Source organism: Alexandromys fortis, unplaced genomic scaffold, assembly GCF_014885135.2.
Source record: "Alexandromys fortis isolate MF-2015 unplaced genomic scaffold, M_Fortis_MF-2015_v1.1 scaffold_70, whole genome shotgun sequence".
Classification (NCBI taxonomy): Eukaryota; Metazoa; Chordata; class Mammalia; order Rodentia; family Cricetidae; genus Alexandromys; species Alexandromys fortis.
Window position 1 is genome coordinate 7,995,055 of NW_026067955.1, and position 22,595 is coordinate 8,017,649.

General features: G+C 43.4%; 2 protein-coding genes across 2 annotated transcripts in view; one reads left to right on the forward strand and one right to left on the reverse strand.

Annotated features, from left to right (window-relative positions):
• Window positions 1-14,710, forward strand: part of Ints14 (integrator complex subunit 14) — a 30,402-nt gene extending 15,692 nt beyond the window's left edge. The window contains exons 8-12 of the mRNA XM_050151782.1: window positions 2,004-2,151; window positions 3,835-3,968; window positions 9,780-9,898; window positions 12,631-12,696; window positions 13,887-14,710. Coding sequence (XP_050007739.1) covers window positions 2,004-2,151; window positions 3,835-3,968; window positions 9,780-9,898; window positions 12,631-12,696; window positions 13,887-14,138 — 719 coding nt within the window. The 3' untranslated portion in view covers window positions 14,139-14,710. The remainder of the gene's footprint in view (window positions 1-2,003; window positions 2,152-3,834; window positions 3,969-9,779; window positions 9,899-12,630; window positions 12,697-13,886) is intronic.
• Window positions 14,711-15,016: 306 nt separating this feature from the next.
• Hacd3 (3-hydroxyacyl-CoA dehydratase 3) overlaps window positions 15,017-22,595 on the reverse strand; it is a 32,502-nt gene continuing 24,923 nt past the window's right edge. Inside the window, exons 8-11 of the mRNA XM_050151773.1 lie at window positions 19,316-19,428; window positions 17,968-18,074; window positions 17,374-17,505; window positions 15,017-16,508 (exon numbers count right to left, since the gene is read on the reverse strand). Coding sequence (XP_050007730.1) covers window positions 16,432-16,508; window positions 17,374-17,505; window positions 17,968-18,074; window positions 19,316-19,428 — 429 coding nt within the window. The 3' untranslated portion in view covers window positions 15,017-16,431. The remainder of the gene's footprint in view (window positions 16,509-17,373; window positions 17,506-17,967; window positions 18,075-19,315; window positions 19,429-22,595) is intronic.

Consider the following 22,595-nt stretch of genomic DNA (forward strand, 5'->3'; position numbering starts at 1 on the left):
AGGGGGAGGGAAAGGGGAGGCGGCGGTGGGGAAGAGACAGAAATCTTTAATAAATAAATAAATAAAATGCTATTGAATGCTTGTGACCCCCATTGTGAGGCTTCATTGCAGATCATGCCTCTCTAATAACTATAAAGTCATGTCCCCAAATTCAGCATCCCTCTGAAATATGCCAAATTCTAGCTTTTTGAAATGTTCCTTTTCTGTATTCGACACTGACCATTTTTACCAGCTCTCTTCAAGAAGCATATGTAGCAAGTCATACTTCCACCTACTGCGTCATATGTTCTGTGACTGCCTCATTGTCTCAGCCACATTCACAGCAAGAATCATTTCATGTTCTTTTGTTTGTTTTATGAGCTAAGGTCTCACTCTGTACCTTAGGCTGACCTCAAACTCAGAACACCGTGTCTGCCTGAGCCTCCTGAGTGCTGGCATACAGGCATGAGCCCCCATGCCCAGTTCACAAGCAGAATCTTAATACTCACCCATAGCACTGTTGTGTTTATGAACTTCTGTTCTCAGAGAACGTCCAGATTGCCCTAGTGGTCAGGTGTGCCTATACAATTACTAGACAGAAAATAAGCACAGTATTGGGAACAGGGAAAAAACAAGGACAAATAAGGGAAGGCAGAACAGGGCAGTATTTTTAGAAGCATTAAATACCAATCTCTACTGGAAGATTCCGCCTATTGCAGTGAAGACCGAACAAGAGAGCAGACGGCTGTTCCTAGAGGAACGTTAACTGTAGGAAGACTCACCTACAGCAGCATGGGAGAGAACCTGGAGTCGGGAAGTTCAGGGAGAAGTTCATACAGGAACCATTGCGTACTTAACTTGTGTCTGTTGTGTAAGGACTGTCAGCATAGGCCACACTTAACACTTCTTTGTCGATTGTTTAGTTGATGCCGCAAGCCTCCTGATGGCATCTCACTGAATTCCCACAGGAATGGCACATAACCGTTCTATACAGTCCCTGGACTGTTCACTCACAAACCATAGGTGTCCTCCATTTAAAGTGTGTATAATCGGAGTGAAGAAATGAACTCAGTAGTAAAGCCCTAAATTTGATACCCAGCACCCAAAAAAAGAAAGGTTTGTTTGTTTTTTTAAATGGGCTGGGAAGTAGTGTAGTTGTTAAAGAACTTGCCTTACAGACACGAAGACCTGAGTTTGGTCACCAGTGTAAGCTGAGTGGGTACAAACTTGTAGACCAGCTACTCTGGGGTAGGTCAGTCTCAATAAACAAACAAATGTTTTGAAGAGAAAAATCCAGATAGGATGACAAAAGCTTGTAATCCCAAGGTTATGGAGGCAAGAGACAGGAGGAACTCTGAAACTCATTGGCCAGCCTTTGTAGCCTCGTTGGTGAGCTCCAAGCCAGTTAAAAACCTGCTCAGAGTGGATGAATTTCTGAAAATAGCACTTGAGATTGTCCTCTGGCCTCCACACATATGTGCACATATGCACATGCATCTGCATACATGGGCGTGTACATGTGTATTTTTTTAAAAGAGAAAAATATAATTAAGTGGTATCTTGTTTGTTTTTCAAGACAGGGTTTCTCTATGTGACAACCCTGACTGTCCTTTTTAAATCAAGCTGGCTCCAAATTTACTGAGATTTGCCTGTCTGCCTCCCAAGTGCTGGGATTAGAGGTGTGCACCACCACACCCAGCCCACGTGGTATCTTTTCAAAGTATATTTATAGCATTTGTATAGTCATCATCGCCTTCCATTTCTGAACCTTCTCATCATCCACCAAGGAGACCATATTAACCATGGGTCCTAATATTCCTTTTCTCTGTAGGTTGCCTGTTCTGTATGTTTCATATACATAGGATTAATACATTATTTGAAAAGTCTTTATATGATTATTTACCAAAAAACTGTGGTTTTCCAACTTGTTGTAATATTTCTTTACAGCTCCATGTATTTTTCCCTTCAAGGCAAGAAATAGTCAAGAGTTTAGTTTTATAGCTAACTCTTGCTCAACTGTCTTACAGAAGGTGATGAAGTGGGTACTGGCATCACTGATGACAATGAAGATGAAAATTCAGCCAATCAGATCGCTGGAAAAATACCCAACTTCTGTGTGCTGCTCCATGGTAGCCTGAAAGTGGAAGGAATGGTGGCGATTGTACAGCTAGGGTAGGAGGATTTCATTTGTATTTGGTTGACACAAAGGGAACGATAAGGTGAAATGTTTCACAGACGCTGATGAAAGAAATGGAAGATCTTGGTCACCTTTTTCTCTCCCTGCCCACTTCCCTTTTCCTGTCCTTTCCTACCTCCATTATTTTATGCTTCTTTATCATCCTCAAAAGTGTGAAACTACCTTTGTAATTACATTGACTTTATAGTCTATGCTTTCTCCATGTTCCTCTTAAATTTTTTGTTCATATATTTACTGTATTTTTTGAGAGAGGATTTTGCTGTATGACCCAAGCTAGTCTCACACCCATGATCTACCTGCCTCAGTTTCCAATGTGCTGGGATTGCAGCTATACCAATCATACTTGGCAAGTTTTCCTCTTTTTAAATCCTGTTTGGCTTGTCTGGGTTTTGGTTATAGGACCCTGTGATTTGCTTTAATACCTTAGCACTCAGGTTCCTCATCTATAAAATGGGAAAATAGAACTAAGTGGGGAGAAGGATGCTACTAACATTGAGATTTGTCAAGTCCAGGCATTCTCCTGAGTATGTCCTGTATGTTAGTTAACATCATCTCAGCACTGCACGGGGTGAGAACACTGAAGCTTAGAGAGACAGAGGAAATCACCCAAGGTCACAAAGATAGAAAACTGAAGAGCCAGAGTTCTTAACCTACATGCTTCATACAGAACTCATGCAACCACCTTGTTGACTTCCTGCCCTGTGAGGAAAGAACTAGGTTTCATCCCGCCTGCAGTCATGAAATCTGCATAACCTTCAGCTGCCCTTCCTGTGTCACCTGGTGTTAGAAAAGAGGGCCATGATTGACAGATACAGAAGATCAAAGGGTTAAGATTAACTCTGCTTAAGTGAAAATTCCAAAAAGAATAGTTATTTTCTTTCTTAGGTTTATTTTTAAGTGTGTGTGTGTGTGTGTGTGTGTGTGTGTGTGTGTGTGTGTGTGTGTGTGTGTGTGTGTGTAGGCGAGTGCAGGTGCATGGAGGTCAGAAACTGGAACTGAAGTTACAGGGGGTCATGAGCTGCCAAATATGGGTGCTCAGAACCAAACCCTGGTCCTCTGCAAGTGCAACAAGTGCCCTTAATAGTTACCTGATCTATTTCTTGGCACCCAAGCTACTGTTGACTTATGATATGAGAATCACCTAAGGTCCTTTCAGAAGCTGGGGCCTAGAATATTTTCTGACTGTTGGGAGACCTTGCCTGTAGTGTCACTGCTGTGACTTCAGGAGGCCTCAGCTCTTACTCCTCTGTGCTTGGACTGCTGCTTCCTGTGCTTTGCAAGGTTTTTTTTTTTTTTCTTTTAAACCGCTTTCACTGTACACACAATTTTGTCTAACTTAACTAATATGGGTTTCAGAGAATTGGAAATACTATGTGCATTTTGGGGGTTTAAGATTTGGCTTTGGGCTGGGCGGTGGTGGCACGCGTCTTTAATCCCAGCACTTGGGAGGCAGAGGCAGGTGGATTTCAAGTGAGTTCAAGGCCAGCCTGGGCTACAGGAGCTAGTTCCAGGACAGGCTCCAAAGCCACAGAGAAACTCTGCCTCAAAAAAAAGAAGAAAAGAAAAAAAAAAAAAAAAAAAAAAAAAGCAGAACCTAGACTTCTTAACCTGACAATCCTAGGTTTGATGGTCTGCTCTTCCATCTTCTCTCCATCTAGTCCTGAATGGCATGGGATGCTCTACTCGCAAGCTGATAGCAAGAAGAAGTCAAACCTCATGATGTCTCTCTTTGAGCCTGGCCCAGAACCTCTCCCATGGCTGGGGAAAATGGCACAGTTGGGTCCCATTTCAGGTATAACCCAGACCAGATTCTACTTACTTGACTTGGTTGTCTCTATGGTGTTCTGAATGTCTTTGGGTGTTGTTGGAGCATGCCTGACCTCTCTGATGCTGGGTGCATACATAGAGGACCTCAGAGTGTTTGAGGCTTGCATCTAACTTTCTCAGCTCAAGGAAAACAAACGTTTATATTGACTAAGTATCTTTGTTTATATCTATATTGACTATTGTATATATATATACAATATATACATATTGTATATATATATATTTGTATTGACAATATTTATATTGGCAGTAGTGTTGTTGGCTGCTCTGAGTGGAAAACTCCATGTTTTTCTTTTGTACAGTCAGTCATTCTTAGGCCACGGAGTCCTCTTCCTTCTGGAAATGCTTTTCTCTTGACTTGAGTGGTGTTGCTACTGATTTTTGCCTGGCTTTCCTATATCTTGTCTCCTTGTCTTCCTGTTGCCTCCATTTCCAAAATGTTCTTTGCTTTCTCCTGATGTTTGTGCTCTTTCTGGGTTCTTTCTTCAGCTATAGTGGGTTCAGACTCCCAGATCTTCTCGAGTCTCAGCTGGTGTCCCTCACGTCCATGTGTCGTGTTTCCAGTTTTCAGCTGCACTGTCAGCATCAAGCTCAGCTCCTCCTCACTACTTACACTGTTCCTCCTTCTCACTTTGCTGTTCTTACCCTTGACCCTGTTGATTCCATTTCCAGTTCAGAAACATCTATCTGTTCTGTGCCAGGTAGATAAAAGGTAGCTAGAGTTTTCCAAGGCTGATGGGAATTGGACTTAACAGAGAGCGTGACAGGTCAACCGGGACAGGGTGATCAGATCAGCTGTCTGTGACTCAGGAGATCTTCACAGGGCAGAAGCACACTGGCTGAGTTTTGAAAAGTTTGCTGAACTTATGAAGAAAGGGCTGTTGAATACCTGTTGGAAGGGAAGAAGCTGTAGCACTCTGAGCACATCGGGAGGGGCAGAATGTAGGTTAGAGATTGGCTGTGGTTAGAGCAGACTAGGCCTGCTCTGAAATGACTGTTCTGCAGATAATGGGCAGCACAGCTGAGCAGGATGATCAGCTCCTTCTGGTATTAGGACAGCACTCAGGATAGCAGTTAGGGGATGTGTGCAGATGCTAGTGTCCCTAATACAGGTAAGAGATACAAATAAAATTTGCACTCCAGGGCTGGTGCTGGTAGAATACTTGTCTGGCAATGCTTGAAGCTCTGGGTTCAATCCTCAGTACCTCCCATATCTGGGTGTGGCAATAAGGCCACACCTCCTAAGCCTTCCCAAACAGTTCCACTAACTGGGAACCTAGCATTCAAATATATGAGCCTTTGGGGCCATTCTCACTGAAACCACCACAACAGTCTATAAATTGAAAGTGAACAGGAGAATAGCCTTGGGGTAAACATTTATTCATCATATTTGAGCCTAAGAAACACCCGTGGAAGTGCCTAGAGGCAATCCCTGTAGGAGTCAAGTAAGGAAAGCAGCAGTTACAGGCAGAACCCTTAGTTACAGCAGATCACTCTGGGCCACAGGGTGAGAGTGATTGGGATTACTTAAGGGGTAGCTCACAAATTTGAGGGGTTTTTTTTTGTTTGTTGGTTGGTTGGTTTTTGTTTTTTTTTTTTCTTTTAGATTTTTGAGGCAGGGTTTCTCTGTAGTTTTTGATGCCTGTCCTGGAACTAGCTCTTGTATACCAGGCTGGCCTTGAACTCACAGAGATCCACCTGCCTCTGCCTGGGATTAAAGGCGTGCGTCACCACCGCCCAGCTAAGATTTATTTATTATGTATACAACATTCCTTCCATGTATGCCTGCACACCAGAAGAGGGTACCAGATCTCATTATAGATGGTCATGTGCCACCATGTGGTTGCTGGGAATTGAACTCAGGACCTCTGGAAGAGCAGTCAGTGCTCTTAACCACTGAGCCATCTCTCCAGGCCCTTCGAGTTTTTATGTATGAAAGTAAACTTTAGAAATTCTATTTTTTGGGCCCCACATGTAGAGATTTACATTCAGGCAGTAAGCACTAAACTGACTGTTGTTTTCCTGTTTTTGTATTGGTATGGTTTTTCTCCTCTTCAGTGGGACTAAGAAACCTAGCATCTATTGAACTTGAGTTTGTCAAGCACTGTACTAGTGGTATACAGGACTGTCCTCCCATCAAACTGCTTCTTCATAGGTTCAGCTGTGTCCACTTGTAAAAGATCATCCCAGCTGGGTTTGATGACTGGTAGGGGCAGGAAGGTCACGGGACTCTCATCTAGTACCTGCCCCCCAATACACATACACACCATGTTTATGCAATTCTGCCTTAATTGCATGTGACCTCTTGGGACAGGCTAGAGTATATAAGTAAGAAGGACTAAAGAAGGGAGCCATTAGTGCCGCTGTGAGAAAGCCAACATACATGCTGCTGAAGACACTGTCTGGCCTTTTGGGGCAGGGGAACACCTACATTCCTGTAAGTAACCTTTCCCCTATGCTCTGTAAGTAAGATCAGTAAACTTATTAGTTACCCAGGGTGAAGTTAGGTGGAATTGTGCCTTGGTTTGTTATGTGGAGCTTCAGGACAAGAAGAGGCATTGTTTACAGCTCCCCAGAAAAAAAGACTTTTAGCAACAGCAAGAAACTGCAGAATTGACCATTTTGTTTAATTTCAGATTGGGATTGGCATGGTTAGAAATGGCAGTAAGAACGCCTGTGCTGAGGGCTGCTGAGGCAGTGTAGTAGCTCTCGTGTCTGTGGTAGAGGACCTTGACAAGCAGCGGAAGACAGGTTTTAGAGGATGCCTTCCATGCTGACAACAGCTGGAGTTCCTCTGCCTGTGGCCCTGGGGACTTAAGGCAAACCTTGTTGTCTCCAACATGGATCAGGAAGAGTTGAAGCTGGTAGAGTTGGCCTGTAACCCTCAAGTCTCTTTCCCATAAAGCCCAATCTTGCTTGGTTTCGTCCTGTCCAAAAGGTTCCCAGATGACATTTCTCATTCAAACCTCAACAGAAAATATGTGTAAAGTGTGTGATACACAGTGGGCATATAATTTCAAATGCTGTTTTTATTGTTTTTCAGAGCAGAACATACAAATACATTGCTTATATCAATCCTTCCTAGTTCTGACCCATAGACAGTCATTTGTTTCTTTTGGTATTTTTACCTACCTTCCTAAGCAACACAAGTACATAGCTAAGTTTTAATTTATTTTGCATTTTTCGATAGGGTAGGAATGTATGTAGCTGGGACATACATGACTTTTGAAGGATGTCTTTTTAGCTTTCTTCTGTTTGATGACTGGCTGAGAAAAGGGTGTGAGTGACATGTCTGTTTTGAAATCTTGCACATTTGGAAACATCTCATTTCTTTTACACTTGATTGGCAGTTTGGCCTGCTGGTGCCTTTGTACCTCTGGTATTCTGAGTTTTCAGAGGAGAGCTGTAGCTATTGCTTTCTACATTCATCTGCCTGAACCCGTGCTGAGCACATGAGTTCTCTGGCTTTCCTCCCTCTCTACTCTTCTTCTGGGGCAGTGTTGTATGTACCTCTTTCATTTTCCCATTTGTATTGTTTTGTTGCAGTTTGTTTTGTTCTCTGTCTTCAACTTTACCATGCACCTATGTGGTGGTGGTGGTGGTGTTGTTGTTTTTATTTCTATTATCATGTCTTCTCAGATTTTCTTGTTCTCTTTCATAAGTGCAGTATTTCCTGTTAATGCAAGTTTCTGCAAATGAAAGTACCATATATAAGTTCCAAACAAAGTTAAGAGGCTGTGGCTAGATGTTGGCATATTTGGTACTGACCTTGAATGCTATAGAATAACTGGATGCAAAGAAATCACTGTCAGAAAAACTTGAGGCAGTCACGGGTGAGTAGATTAGCATCTGGTCCTGGAATATAGACAGGTTAAATGGAGTAGGTAGGGAACAGCAGTATTGAATGATGGGAAACCAGTATACTGAATCACTATGAACCCTTGGGTATGCCCACCATTTTGAGCCTTACTTGTTTTTAATAGCTCTTGCTATTGCTTTTCTGGGTGACTCTGTGGAGAGAAACCTAATTGGAATTTAATAGTAATTCTTTTGTTTTAAATAATTATTCTTTGTATTCCTTAAAGCCAAAAATAAATATCTTCTCTAGGCACAATTTCTAGCACAGTTATGTGTTATATACAGAGATCTTGCTGTAGGTGATGAATAAATGAATGAATGGGGGCAGGAGAGCATTCTGTGCAAGGTGGGCAAAGATTATGAATGGGAACAAGGAAGTCAGAAATAAGGATGTTGTATGGGACAGGACTAGGGAGACCTTGGCCTGGCTTAAAGGGGTTTCTGTATTGGTAAGTACTAATGGAAATACATCTAAAAAGTTGGAGCAGTGCTTTTAGTGGAGAAGAGGGTTGTGTGCTGATAGAGGTACTCTGGTCCAGTATTAAGGTGTTGCTTAGTTGACTGGTCGGTTGTGAGGTTGAGTCCACTCAGCCCAGACTGGTTTCAGTTCACAGCAGCCCTGGTTTGTCTCCTGAGTGCTGTTGTTAGCAGGGGTTTTGATTAATGACCAAATCAGGAATAAAGAATTTGGGCCTCACAGTGGGAGCAGAGGCTGTCTCTTGACTCTTTTGCCTGCGTTTAGGATCCTTTTCTCTTACTGGGTTCCTCATTTAATATGTGAGGAGGTGCCTAGTCTTAGCGCAATGTGATATGCCATGTTGACTGATATCCCCAGGAGGCCTGCCCTTTTATGAAGGGAAACAGGAGGAATGGATCCAGGAAGATGGGGGAGATGGGACTGGGAGAAGAGAAGGGAGGGGAAACTGGTTGGGATATAATATATGAGAATTAAAAACAAACAAAATTTGTGGCTCAGCTAGGCATGGCGACCCACACTTTTAATTCTAGCACTGGGGTGGGGGTGGGAGGAACAGGGGTGGAGACAGGCAGATATCTGAATTTGAGGCCAGCCTGGCCTATAGAGCAAATTCCAGGACAGCCAGGACTACACAGAGAAACCTTGTGTGTGTGGCAGGGGGAGGGGGGGATTGGGCTCAGTTTGACAAATTGGTCTAATTCCAATTTTCAACATGAGTACTTGGGCAAAGGACTTCAGCTTCCAGAACTGGTAGGAAAGATCTGCTCTGTCCAGCCCAAACCAGGTAACAAAAGGCAAAGGAAGCCTCTAGGTGTGTGTTCTGTAAATGTGTAGTGGCTCCGTTGACTCAGGAAGCATTGATATGCATACTACAAAACTGCAGTGGCTTTAAAGAATTTGACTGTCAGAATTTGTGTGTGTGTGTTAGTGTTTTGAAACAAGGTCTTACACTACAACTCCGGCTTTATCTGCCTCGACTATATATTGTGTTGCTCCATAGCCACTAACCACATAGACATCTAAATTTAAAATTAAGGAACATATAAAATTGAGGTCTAGGTCAAGTGTTCAGTGATTGCCTGTTGGCTGTGATGTTAGCACAGGTGTAGATGTTTCTCGAACCATGGGAAGTTTGGGTGTAGTGTTCTGGGCTAAACTCTAGAACTCTGTGTGCTTATTTTGCCCCTTTGGCCTTTATGTATAAAGCTAATATGAAGCTGATTTCTTTAAGGACATTAAGCTGGTTTTCCTTTAGCTAGGTCTCCTCTGATTGTTAGCTCTCCTATTCAGTGACCTGCCTATTGAGAACAGGTTCTCCAGCGTGTCTGGAGTTAATGCAATTTCTTGAATAATGATGGGTGATTCAAAAAGCTAATTGCCTAATTGGAACTGTAATTGTGTTCTCCAGGTGTCATTTTCAAAATTGTCTTTTTCTTTAAGATGCTAAAGAAAACCCTTATGGGGAGGACGACAACAAGAGTCCATTCCCCCTGCAGCCCAAAAACAAACGCAGTTATGCCCAGAATGTGACTGTCTGGATCAAACCCAGCGGCCTGCAGGTAATGACAGTGTTCACATTGCTTTCTGCTGGGGGCAGTGAAAGCATTTGATTTTTCTCTCCTTTGATGCTATGTAATTCATTTACTTCTAATGCCTGTCCTTATTTCCCAAAAGGATATGAGATGGTCTACAGTGAGACACATAAATAACAAAATCATTTCTTACAAAGTTTAGAGCAATAACAAAAGTTGTATTTGAGAACTTTGGTTCTGGGCTTCCTGCTATCATGGTCAAAAAAAACAACAAATGCCTTGTACAGTTTTTCCTGTCTATTAACAGGACGCATGGAACCATTTCCAGAGAAGTGTATTTTCCCAGCATTGGATTTTATTTATTTTGTATTTTTGAGGCAGTCTCATACAGTCCAGGCTGGCCTTGAATGCCTCATCCTCCTGCATCCACTTCCTAAGTGCTGGGATTACAGACAGAAGCCATCACACCTAGTTTCCCAGCACTGGATTTTTAGAAATATTTCTTGGGAATTTTGCACATCAGTACAGTGTATTTTGATCACATCCACCCCTTTACCTTCCAACTTCTCCCAGGTCCTCCCCCAACATACCCTCTTCCTAAATTCATATTTTTTTAATTTTTTAAAAAATAACCTAGCAAATCCAATTAGTGCTGCCCACGTCACACATGGGTGTAGAGCCATGCACCATAGCATATCAGGAGCTATGTCCCTTAGGAGAACTGAGTCTCCCTCACCAAATGATGATCAGTTGCTGTAGATCTTTGCTTAGGGGTAGGGCCTCATGGGCCAACACTGGATTTGAGTTTAAAAGTCTTGACGTGCTAAGCTGTAGGGTAAGACGGGGTCTTACTCCACTGTAGCCTTAGCTGTCCTGAACTGGCTATGTAGACCAGGCTGGCCTCAAACTCATAAAGATCCCCCAGCCTCTGCCTCCTGAGTGCTGTGATTAAAGGCCTTCACTACCACACCTGGCCGTTATGTTTGTTTGTTTTTAATGAAGCAGAGTTAAGGTTTAATAATTTTAGTATAGGCCGGAGGGTTACAAGAACGGGGTGTACATAGAGGAAAGACAGGCCTAAGAGCATATTGTTAGTGTGGACTTGCTAAAGAGTTACAAAATGTCAGACAGACCCAAGTGTGGGTAGAGCTTCTCAAGGGTAAGTTCCATACAGTGTTCAAAAAGGCCTAAATCTTCTGGTTATTTCTTCTATCCCTACAGTAAAATCCAAGCCAGAATGTGTGTGTTCAGTTTATAAACAGAAAAGGGTTGTTTGGGCTCATGGGTTTGGGAGTCTCCAGAGCTTTGGCCCTGTGATATCATCATGGCAGAAACTGATAGAGGAGCAAACTTGCTTATCATGTAGCCAAGAGGCAAAACAGACGAGAGAAAAGCCAGGGTTCCTCTGTCCCCTTAATGGTGCTGCCCTCCTAGGGGCTCCAGCCATGTAACATTATAATTCACAAATCAGTTCCGTAGGGAGTTAGAATTGTTACCTAAGCATGGCGCGTTCAGGCAAGGCACTTGAGGACCATTCTCCTTCCACTGACACAGCCACTTGTTTCTATTTTAACAGCCACTTAGGAAATTCCCTTTTCCTTTGGGCACCTTAGCCAGGCAGTGGTGGCACACACCTTTAATCTCAGCACTTTGGGAGGCAGAGGCAGGCGGATCTCTGTGAGTTCAAAGCCAGTCTGGTCCACAAGAGCTAGTTCCAGGATAGGCTCCAGAGCTACATAGAAAAACCCTGTCTTGAAAAAAGAAAAAAAAAGTTTCTCTAAGCTCAGTGCACTGAGAAGAGGCATTCCAGCTGACAAAGTGCTTCTGTTGACTGCATTGGCTCCTTGAGACCTTTCCCTAGAGGCTGAAGCAATCCTGCCTTGACTAAGGGGTCTGTAGCCTTGTCTCTGTTCCTTGTCTATCCCTGACCCCAGCACTTCCTGGCCAGGAGGCTCAGAGCTACTTTGACTGAATCACTATTTTAGCCCTGGATTCTTGTTTGTTTTCTTATTTTAGTAATGTACACATTGAATTTACCATTTCATCCATTTAAAGATGTACAAGTTCAGCAGTGTATACTGTTAGGTGGTCATTGGCACCACCTAGTTCCAGACAGGAAACTCCTGTGTGCTTAATCATTGAACCATGTCTCCAGCCCCATTTTGAGCTGATCTTTTTTTGTAATGTCCTGTGAACTGAAGGTTCAACTTTTTTTTTTGCACTCATTCAGTTTTCAACAACAGTTATTCTTTCCCCATCAGTGTTCTGTCCATAGATTTGTAGGTGCACTGGGTCTATTTCTATGAGACGATTGATTTAATACCATCAAGCCTTTTAAAGGAGGAAGGTGTTTTGCCATTGTGGAGCAGAATACTAATATCACCTTAGAAGGGCTCTTCATGTTGACAGTCTGTTCTTATAAGTTACTGGGTTGGTTTTCTTTTAAGATTTTTTTATTTATTAAAGATTTCTGTCTCTTCCCCACCACCGCCCCCCATTTCCCTCCCCCTCCCCCAATAAGATTTATTTATTTATTGTATATATAGTATTCTGTCTACATGCATGCCTGCAGGCCAGAAGAAGGCACCAGATCTCATTACAGATGGTTGTGAGCCACCATGTGGTTGCTGGGAATTGAACTCAGGACCTTTAGACGAGCAGGCGGTGCTCTTAACCACTGAGCCATCTCTCCAGCACCCCTTTTTTTTTTTCTTTAAAGCCACAGAATTCTAACATTGAATTATTTTTATGCCTCATAGACAGATGTACAGAAGATCTTAAGAAATGCAAGGAAGCTCCCTGAAAAAACACAGACATTCTATAAGGTGAGACTGTCAAAACTGTAGTAGAAAAATCATGGTAGTTGTGATTACGGTGTGGGGGTAGAATTGAGTGTGCACCACGTGATACGGTGAGGTACTCCTGTAGCCTCAGGTGAGCAGCCCTCAGATATCACACCTACCTTGTCTGAGTATCATCTTACTGCCTTTAAACCTAGTTACTAACAATCTGGGGACATTGGACAAAATACAGTTTTAATCAGAGTTCAGTAAGAAAGCTTTCAGCCAGACAGACCCCCCAAAGCTGTGATTCATCCAGGCTCTTGTCCTCTGCACAGCTTCTGCAGTCTGTATGTCCTACTTGTGTCCAGTTCAAGAAGGAAGACTTGGTATTGAGGTGATCGTTCATCTTCCCTAATACAGTATCACCAGCACCACGTCTGAGAAACTGAAAGGGCCCCTGCGACTGGCTGCTTCGTGTCTTCAAGTAGATGAGGATAGGGGTCTCCTTCCTTGGAAAACAAGGCCTGAGACCAGAGTGGCTCCTCAGCTTGCCCACAACTCGCCCTAGTGGCTAATGGGGTGCTTTGTGTTTCTCTGGTCTGTCCCCAAATGTGTTCATTGTCACTTACACTCCAAGTCTGTATTAGAGAGGCACCAGGCTACAAGGCCAAGACTTGAAGCAAGCCTTTCCCATGCCTCATTAGGAGACAGAAACTAGTTGGCGTGGATGCTATGTGAAAGGTGCTTCCTGGGTTTGGCATAAGTGCACATTAATGGTGATCAGCCTGACCAACTACTGCTGAACACACTGCAGACACCACCTGTCAGTTACGTCTCACACTCCTGTCCCTGGATCTTATTTAAAGAAATGCTTCCTGCCAGGCTGTGGTAGTGCACACCTTTAATCCCAGCACTCGGGAGGCAGAGGCAGGCAGATCTCTGTGAGTTCGAGGCCAGCCTGGTCTACAAAGCTAGTTCCAGGACAGGCTCCAAAGCCACAGAGAAACCCTGTCTCGAAAAACTTTTGACTAATATGGAAAAAGACTGTGTGCCAAATATCTCACCTTAGAATGGAAAAACCTAGAGAGAAAGAGAGAGAGAGAGAGAGAGAGAGAGAGAGAGAGAGAGAGAGAGAGAGAGAGAGAGAGAGAGAGAGAGAAAGAAATGCTTCCTAGGTTGAGGCCAAAAAGAACTGACTTTAAAGCAGAGTGCTTGGAAATTGTCTGTTTCAGGAGCTGAACAGGTTACGAAAAGCTGCCTTAGCCTTTGGTTTCCTGGACCTGCTCAAAGGAGTGGCTGACATGCTGGAGAGGGAGTGCACCCTGCTGCCTGACACAGCCCACCCAGACGCCGCATTCCAGCTCACCCATGCTGCCCAGCAGCTCAAGCTGGCCAGCACCGGCACCTCTGAGTATGCTGCATATGACCACAACATCACACCCCTGCACACGGACTTCTCAGGGAGCAGCACTGAACGAATGTGATGCTAACCTCTGGAGCTTTCCTTCTCTGTTCATTTTGTCTGAAAATGAGCCCATTCAGCCCCAAATAGCCATCCAAGGACCTCGAGCTGTCTCAGAAGCAGCACTGCCAGTTTGAATGTCTCTACTGCGGTCTGAGAAAGGTCCGAAGGGTGGTTGTCTGGGGCTTTCACACTAGCTCCGTGGGGCTCAGTCTGAAACAGCTTTTGGTTCATGTTGAGCACAACTCCTGAGAAGCTTGGACAGATGAGGACAGAGCTCCTCTGCCGCCCTCAGGAAGCCTGCCCAGCAGGGGCCTTCCCACATCCAAAAAGCAACTTTTTTTTACAGGTTTACATCTCAATTCCACTGTGCTTAGAATAAGCAATCCAGATGTCTAAAACCTGTCTAAGTACAAACCTGATGCCACCAAGTTTCAAAATTTTTCTTAGAACTTGTTAAGATACAGTGGCAGTGCTCAGGTGCTTCTGGTGTATCTGAGGTACAAATCTTTAGACAGTAACCACATGTGTGTAAAATCATTCCTGTTCATGTTTTTAAATGAAAATTAAATATTTGATTTTTCTATAAAATGATTTCATTTAGAAACACGTTATTTTGCTCTATCTTATCCCTTGAATATAATTCAGCTTCCAAAATGTCATATTCCTAAGTCCTGACATTTCTTGGATTCTATATTAACCTCCTAGCTTCTGACAATGATCAAGATTTGCACCTCAGCCAGGTCCTGGTCAATGTGGTTCAGAGAACACTGATAGAAGTTGGGCTTCCAAAGGCTGTGTCACCGCTTATGGTTTAGTGCGAAGTACTAGGCAACGTTTGCCTAAGCAAAGACTTTACCCATTTGAAAACCATTAGTCTAAATAATCTTTAAACACAAATTATTAGGATTTTGACTGTAAATGTTTTAATAGAAATACACAATCTTTCACTTTCTCAGACAGCAACAAAGGGGATGCTAACAGCAACTAGAACATGGGATTTTGCACAAGGATGCAGCACAGTTGGCTGCAAAGCTGACCTGCCTGGTCAGTCCCACCGCCAGTGGAAGAAACGCCAGAAGGCACTACCAACAAGCACTGACAGAAGCTGCAAACCTGGAAACTACTCTTCAGTGAGATGAGGTTGTCAGACCAGCCAGCTTAATGCTAATCCAGCTTAATGCCTTGGGCTCACCGAGACAACACAGCTGAGAGTGGCAGACCTGGGTGCTGCCACCCTTAGCTCATTTCCAGTGTTACCTCATAACTAGGTTTACACGGAATATGGTAGTGAGACTGACATCTTGTACAATGGCCAACCCTGAGGTCTAGGTTTTATTCAGTTCCTCTTTTGGGGGGGGTTTCCTGCAGGAATCCTGGTGATTTCCCAGCTCAAGTTCCCACTGCACACAGGTTTTAAAAAATAAAAACAAACAGGAGTCTGAAGTTCAAAAAGGTAGTCTCACTGATCACTCAGAGAAATACACAAGAAAATGAGCTAGTCCAAAAAAGTTGTAGGCTGACTGTGTGCACAGCCCAGGACAGCTTGTAGGTGTGTCTGGCCTACTTTAGTATTTGCCACAGGCTCCCATTAGAACAGCTGTCTAGCTCCCAAATCTGTTTCTTTCTGACCCCTGCAGCCATTCATTCACATTTGGAACTTATAATATCAGTGCTTTGCAAGTAATGCTCCCTCTTTCTCCAGTGTTGCAGACAGTTCTGATTTAACTAGGAATGAAATATTCATGATGTTCCCAGGTTCTGATGGCTTTCTTTAAATCACTCTGCCTCTTCGATGCCCATGCTGCTAAGTGCTGTAGTAATGAAAGTCTTTAAGCAAAAGACATCAAATACGAAGTGTTCTCCAGCCCTACTCTGGCTCAAAAATGTTTAATCAATGACCAAATTTACCTGATTTTCAAAGTCAGTTTACCCCCTACACAAGTAACCCTTTGGGTATAATACATATTAGGTCCTGCCTGGGTCACTTCTGATCATTTTCAATGGGGAAATGTAGTCCTGTCCTAACTGTAAAGATAGAGAGTACCTGTAGGAAAGAGCAGACTGACATGAACGAAAGGTAAGGGCAGTCTAGCTGTCATTAAATACAGAAGCATGAACCTGTTGTCAGATACCAGAAATCCATGTCATGCAAGTACAATACTAAGATAAAATACAGTAAGTTCAGGAATGTTACTGGGGAAAGGAGATAGCCTTACTTAAAAAATAATAATAACTTTACATCAGTACAAGAAGGTAAAATGGTAAGAATCATAGATTCAGCTCAAACCGGCACAAAGCTACCAAATTTCTCTTTAGTGGAGCTTTCTCTTTCTTTGTCCAAACCGCCGCCTGCGCTGTTTATAAAGGTGACGAAAATTAATATATAACCCTGCAAAAAAAGAAAACACTGATTAGATGTCTGTGACTGGAAGTGGAGGTTCTGTGGTTTGTTCCCGCACGTCACAGCTTACGGTCCCACCAGCGGTGCTGCACTGTGCTGTCTCCTCATGCTCTGCCCTGCAGGTTTAGACAAGGATAAGTCCTGAAGAGTGGACAACTAAGATTTAACTTTTTATCATACTTTATCTCCTATAATCTGATCATCTGACTGCCTTTCTCATTTTTTGAGGCATTTTAATATTGATACAATCATCAATACAGTTTATACCCTTACATAAAAGATTAAGTTCAAAAATTTTTTGCTTGTTTTTCTCCTTATGCGTTTATTGAAATGCCCAAATGAAAACCTGCAAGACTATTCAAGAACACATTTAGTAAGCAGCAGTCTAGACGAACAACACAGTAGTGAGGAAACAGGATTTCAGAGTCAAGTTCCAATTCTACTTGGCCAGTAAGTTCTGAAGCTCAGCCTCACTTCAGTTCCCTCATTTGTACAACAGGGATAAAAACACTCCACAGACTTACTGTGAGAAAATGGTGTATATAAAATTCCTTGACCTACGAATATGCACTACCTGGTTAAGACCTGAAGTTGGGACTTTGGATTTTCTTCATTCTGAAGAAGGATGCACACCTTGCAAATTCAACAACAGTAACACAAAGGAAAGATAACAGAGTTGGTGCATATGAAAATAGTCCTATGCTTTCTTGGAGATGGCCTTACTCTATTGCCCAGACTAGCCTCAGTCTCCCTGCTGCTGTGGTTATAAATGTGAGCCGCCACACAGGTACGGAACTGCTTGGCTATCCTGTCTAACACATGGCAGGAATGTGCATGTATAGCTAGTACTTACCTAAGAATAACATTACAAGGTAAACCTGAAGGAAGAGGGAAAATTGAACTTTCATCTTCACTGGATATGGCAAAGTAAAACTGAACCTTCCTGACTCATTGAATACTGGAATGGACTGGATCACTGCCACAGCTGGAAGGAAACAAACAGATAATGAGAAGCAAATGGAACAGGTGCATGAAGCAATAGCCTCCAGTGGCTCAGGCCTCAGGTCCAGCCTGAGGCTTCAGGAGATGTTTCCTCCTCCCTCTACCTCTCACACTGCCTCTAAGCTGTCAACAGAGCAGAGAACAGCCCTCGCACTGGGCTGCTATGGGCTTATCAGGAATAAAATCTCACTTTGGAATACTAAGTAGCGTGTCAATAAAGAGCATGCATGCAGCTCCTGAGCACCCTCCTCCAAGCCTTGTGAAATGAGCCCCCCCATCTCTGGAACAGCACAAGAAGTATGCAAAGAGGCCATCAAAAGACATCCCTGCAAAGTCTTAGCAGTACCTTAAGTAGACCAAGGCTGGCAGAAGCAAAAAAACGGCCTTTTAACCCCTAGGGCACCCCTGGGAGCTACACTATGAGACAGAAAGTTTCTGAAAATACCTTCTGACAAGCATCCCAGGGGGTATAAAGGAATCCACATAGTGTAACGGAGCCACGTGAGCACGTCCCAGTCCACGTCGATGCAGGACAGCATGTAGAAGGGGTACCTATGGAGAACAGAGCTCGGTTCTAAATTCAACCCTAGATGAGCACTCAAATACCAAAGGGTTTGCCACCGGCAGCATGTGGGTTAGCTCCACGCCAACTCCATTGGCAGGCTCAGTGTATTCTTCCAGGAACCTTCTTTGTTCAGCTACACACTGGATGCTTAGAACCTAATTGGCTTTGTTCTCATCTATGTTCCCAGTGGGTAGAGATGCCAAACTCTACCTCTGGATAAATAGATGGTCCTAAATTATACAAAAAGCTTCTAATCTGGAGTCAGAAATGCCCAGCCTTAAAAGAGACATCACCCTAGGCATGGCAGTGCACGCCTTTAGTCCCAGCACAGAGGAGGTAGAGGCAGGCAGGTGTCTGAGTTCAAGGACAGCCCAATTTATATAACAAGGCCAGTCAAGGCTATACTGTCCCTGACTGAAAAACAAATTTTAAAAAGAAACATCACAAGAAATTCATTTCTTCCCAAATAGAAAATGTTAAAATCAAGGACCTTGAATCTGTTTCATACTTTTGCATCCAGCATGTCTGAGGGTACAGACCCAGGCACAGCTGAGACATGGGCCAAGCACCACTGCCTCTTCCCAGTGCACCATGAATTCTCAAACTATTACTACTCACATCTAGAGCTGAGGAGGCAATCTGCAGAAGCCTAGCTGAATAGGACTCAATGGGGAAGCAGACACTGGATGGCGTGGCTAAAAAGGAACACAACTGGATAGATTCTTCTGTTGTCTATACATCAGGCTGACCTCAAATTCATGGCAATCTTCCTGCCTCAGCCTTTGGAGTTCTGGAATTACAGATGTGTGCCACTATACAAGGCACTGAATTAATTTTTCAAAAGTTTTTTTTTTTTTTTACTGACAATTCAAAGAGAAAAAAATAGCTAAGCTAAGCTCAAGACTTGAGTACTCCTGAGTAAGCTTACCATGCCTCAGGAAGGTGACTAACTAACACATCCACCTGGATTGCTGCTCCCACCTTGTGCTCCTCCAGCCTTCTCAAGTACTTCCCTCATGGTTGGGTCTTGGGTCTTTGCAACCCAATGGTGAGACCTTGAGGTTGTAGTAGCCGGGTCTTTTGTTCTCCGGTTCTCTGTTCTCTATAGCCGCAGAGCTCGCTGATGGAGCTAGAATTCTCACATGTATAATGCTAGCCCCAAACCAAATGAAACTTCTAGTCAAGGCAACAGCATCCACTCCAGAGAGGGGCAAGTATTTCTACCCACCTGAAAATTTCAATTGCACTCCATGAATAAAACACAAAGAAAACCACAGCTTTGTTTTGCATTTCTTCCGTGGTGCCGAAGATGATAAATAGAATAAAATTTCTTCCAAGAAACTGTTAAAAAAAGACCCAAAGGAGAGAAAATTTACATATCGTATCTATGTGCACATCTACTTCTCTGTCTGCATATCTGCAGCATATGCAAGCATGTTCCTACAAATGCCCACTTTTTAAAGCCTTTGCTAAGGCTTTATTGGGGGTGGCAGGGTGGAATTGAGTGGAGTGTGCTTGCAGGAGTTGGTCCTCTCTTTTACAGGAGATGTTGAACTTGGAGCTTTTACCCACTGAGCCATTTCATGGCCCCTTGTTACAGTATTGGAAAAATGATCCACGCAGTCTTTGTCAATTTATAAATAGGTACTTTTCTGTGTATAGAAATAATGTGTACATTAATGTGATACATGCCTTCCCAATGAGAAATCACTTCAGCAATTAGAGATTAATAAAGGAAAAACCCTTTAATAACAGTGCAAAACTGGTTCTGGCTAACACACAAAATGGATCCAGCCCTAAGCAGAAACCCCCATCAACTTATAGTTTCAGGGACCCAAGTTACACTTTGAGCAATTAAACACATTTCACAGAGAGAGAAATCCCAAGGTTTGGTTGTTTGGACAAATGGGGAAATTTCCAGTGTCAGAGTTGTCTCCAGACACATCAGGGCTGCTACCAGACAGCTGGTACCCAAGGTCATCCTGCCTGCTGGCAGAACCACACTATTCCTGATAAGAGAACCAAGAGCATTCCTTTAGCTAAATTCTGCTCTGTGCAACTCAGTATTTCCTAAGCATGTTTAGTAGATCCTTAGAACATCGAGTTATTACTATTTCTCCAGTATCAAAAGCACACACACACACACACACACACAGACACAATACAAAGGACACTGCCAATGAACACTGGTGCATGTATAACCCACAGTACGGAACAGCGCACTACAAATCCAGTACTGCTGTACTGTATACAATGCTGTCCTGTGCGTATCATCCCACTGCTTGTCTGCACAGCCTACGGCTTGTGCGTGTGTTCTACATAATATGCAATCTCACGGAAATTTTTTAACATTTACTTTTATTTATGTGTATGTGTGTGCCACTTGTATGTGGGTACCTATGGCAGCCAGAAGGCTAGAGCTGCAGATGGTTGTGAGCCACCTGGCATGGGTACTGAAAACCAAATTCAGGTCCTCTGAAAGAGCAGCGAGCACTCTTGACTACTGAACCATCTCTCTGGCCCCCATATGCCTATCATTTAGCTTTTTAGAATTCATGCTCTATGTATTACTCTGTAATTTCTATCACAGATCCCTCTGGAGGACTCGGGGTCTCACCAGCTACTCTAGGCTGGCCTTGCACTCAGACCTCCCATCTTAATTTCCCAAGTACTGGGGTTACAGGCTTGTGCTACCACGCCAGCTCATAAACAGTACATCCCCTGCCTCTAGAAGGGCCAATCCTTCAGACGGAAGGTTTTCGCTGACAAGACTGGGAGTGGCAGGTTTATTTACTTCACCTTCACAGACTGCTCTCTGGAGCCTCTGCTCTAGGAGGGATGGCTCTCACTTCTTTACTTCACATCCCTATACCTTGTGATACTTAAATCGAGGCTGTAAGTTCTGTGGTGTTGCAGATGGGTGTCCAGCCCAGCTCTGCATGCCCAGTCACTTCGTCTCTCAGCCGTTGGATCTAAGTGGGTATTTCCTTCTTCTGTCTACATTAGCAGACCACATGTTCATCCACTATTGAATCTGCTGAATTTCCTCAAAAAGAATACTCTACGGTATTTTTGCAAAGCCAATAAGCATATTTTAGTCTACTGATACATGATTATTTTATATAGAAAATATTTTCCATCAAACCACTTCAGCTAAGTACTGGGCCTGATTCTTTAATCTTTTCTCAAAGAGCAACAGGGACTCTCCTCCCTAGGCTTTTGGTCTCCATTGCTTTCTTATTATGCCTGCTCAGTATCCAGGAACTGTCACTTGAGTTGCCTTGTGTCCTCACTCTGCACTGTAACCCTGAAATATATGTTAAGTGTTCCAGTCAACCTGCTGTGGCGAATTCAGCCATCAAATAAGTCAAAATAAGCCCTGTCAGGGCACACGGCCATGCCCAGATCCAGAAGCTCACACCCACGTGTCCTACATGAAAGGCACTTCCGACATAGATGCTGATTCTGAGCCTGTCCCTTCCAGCTGGCAAATTCTACATTATTGTATCACACACTATCTCCTGTTACTTTTTAAACTAAACGGACAGCCTGTTCCTAGGGGCAGAAAAACCCCTAAGTAATAAAGTTTGCCACATTAACTAATACCTCTCTTGCCAAGCAATTGCCCTGTGGGAGAGAAAACAAGCACACAGTGCACATAAAATCAGCACTGGGATGAGAACAGCAACTGGAGCCAACTGTTTGCCTCTGCAGTTGGGCACTGTTCTGCACAGTACATGACCCGCTAAGGAGCAGGAGGAGGAGGATCAAAGACCTTGGCGCTCCATTCCTGACAATAACTGACTGAGGCAACAAGTATTGGAGGGAACAAAAAACCTTTCCAGATGCTGAGTTTTAGCAGCGAAAGCCACCTACGAACACTGCAGAAAGAGCGAAGGGGCAGGAATTCTTTGTTCAAAGCAAGAAATATGCTTCTCTGCTCCTGCTAGAAAATCAAACAACCCTAAAGTTCTTCATAACGTTGTCATTTCATCAAAGTGTGATAAACAACGAAACAGGCCAGCAATGGGGAAATGTGCTTTGGAAAACATCAGTGCTTTACAATTTTCCTCTAAGGCCATGTATGGTAGGGTATAGCTTTAGTCCCAGCACTTGGGAGGCAGAGGAAGGAGGATCTCTGAGTTCAAGGATAGACTGGTCTACAGAGCAAATTTTAGGACAGCCAGTACTAGAGAGACCCTGACTTAAAAAAAATTACATTTCCCTCCATGCTGAAATAAACTATACCATTCTATGTAAATAAATATATTCAATAACTGAAACAAGGCAGCCGGGCAGTGGTGGCACACACCTTTAATCCCAGCACTCGGAAAGTAGAGGCAGGTGATCTCTGTGAGTGTGAGGTCAGCCTGGTCTACAGAGCAAGTTCCAGGACAGGCACCAAAGTTACACAGAGAAACCCTGTCTCGAAAAAACAAAAATAAAACCAAAAAAGAAGAAGAAGAAGAAGAAGAAGAAGAAGAAGAAGAAGAGGAGGAGGAGGAGGA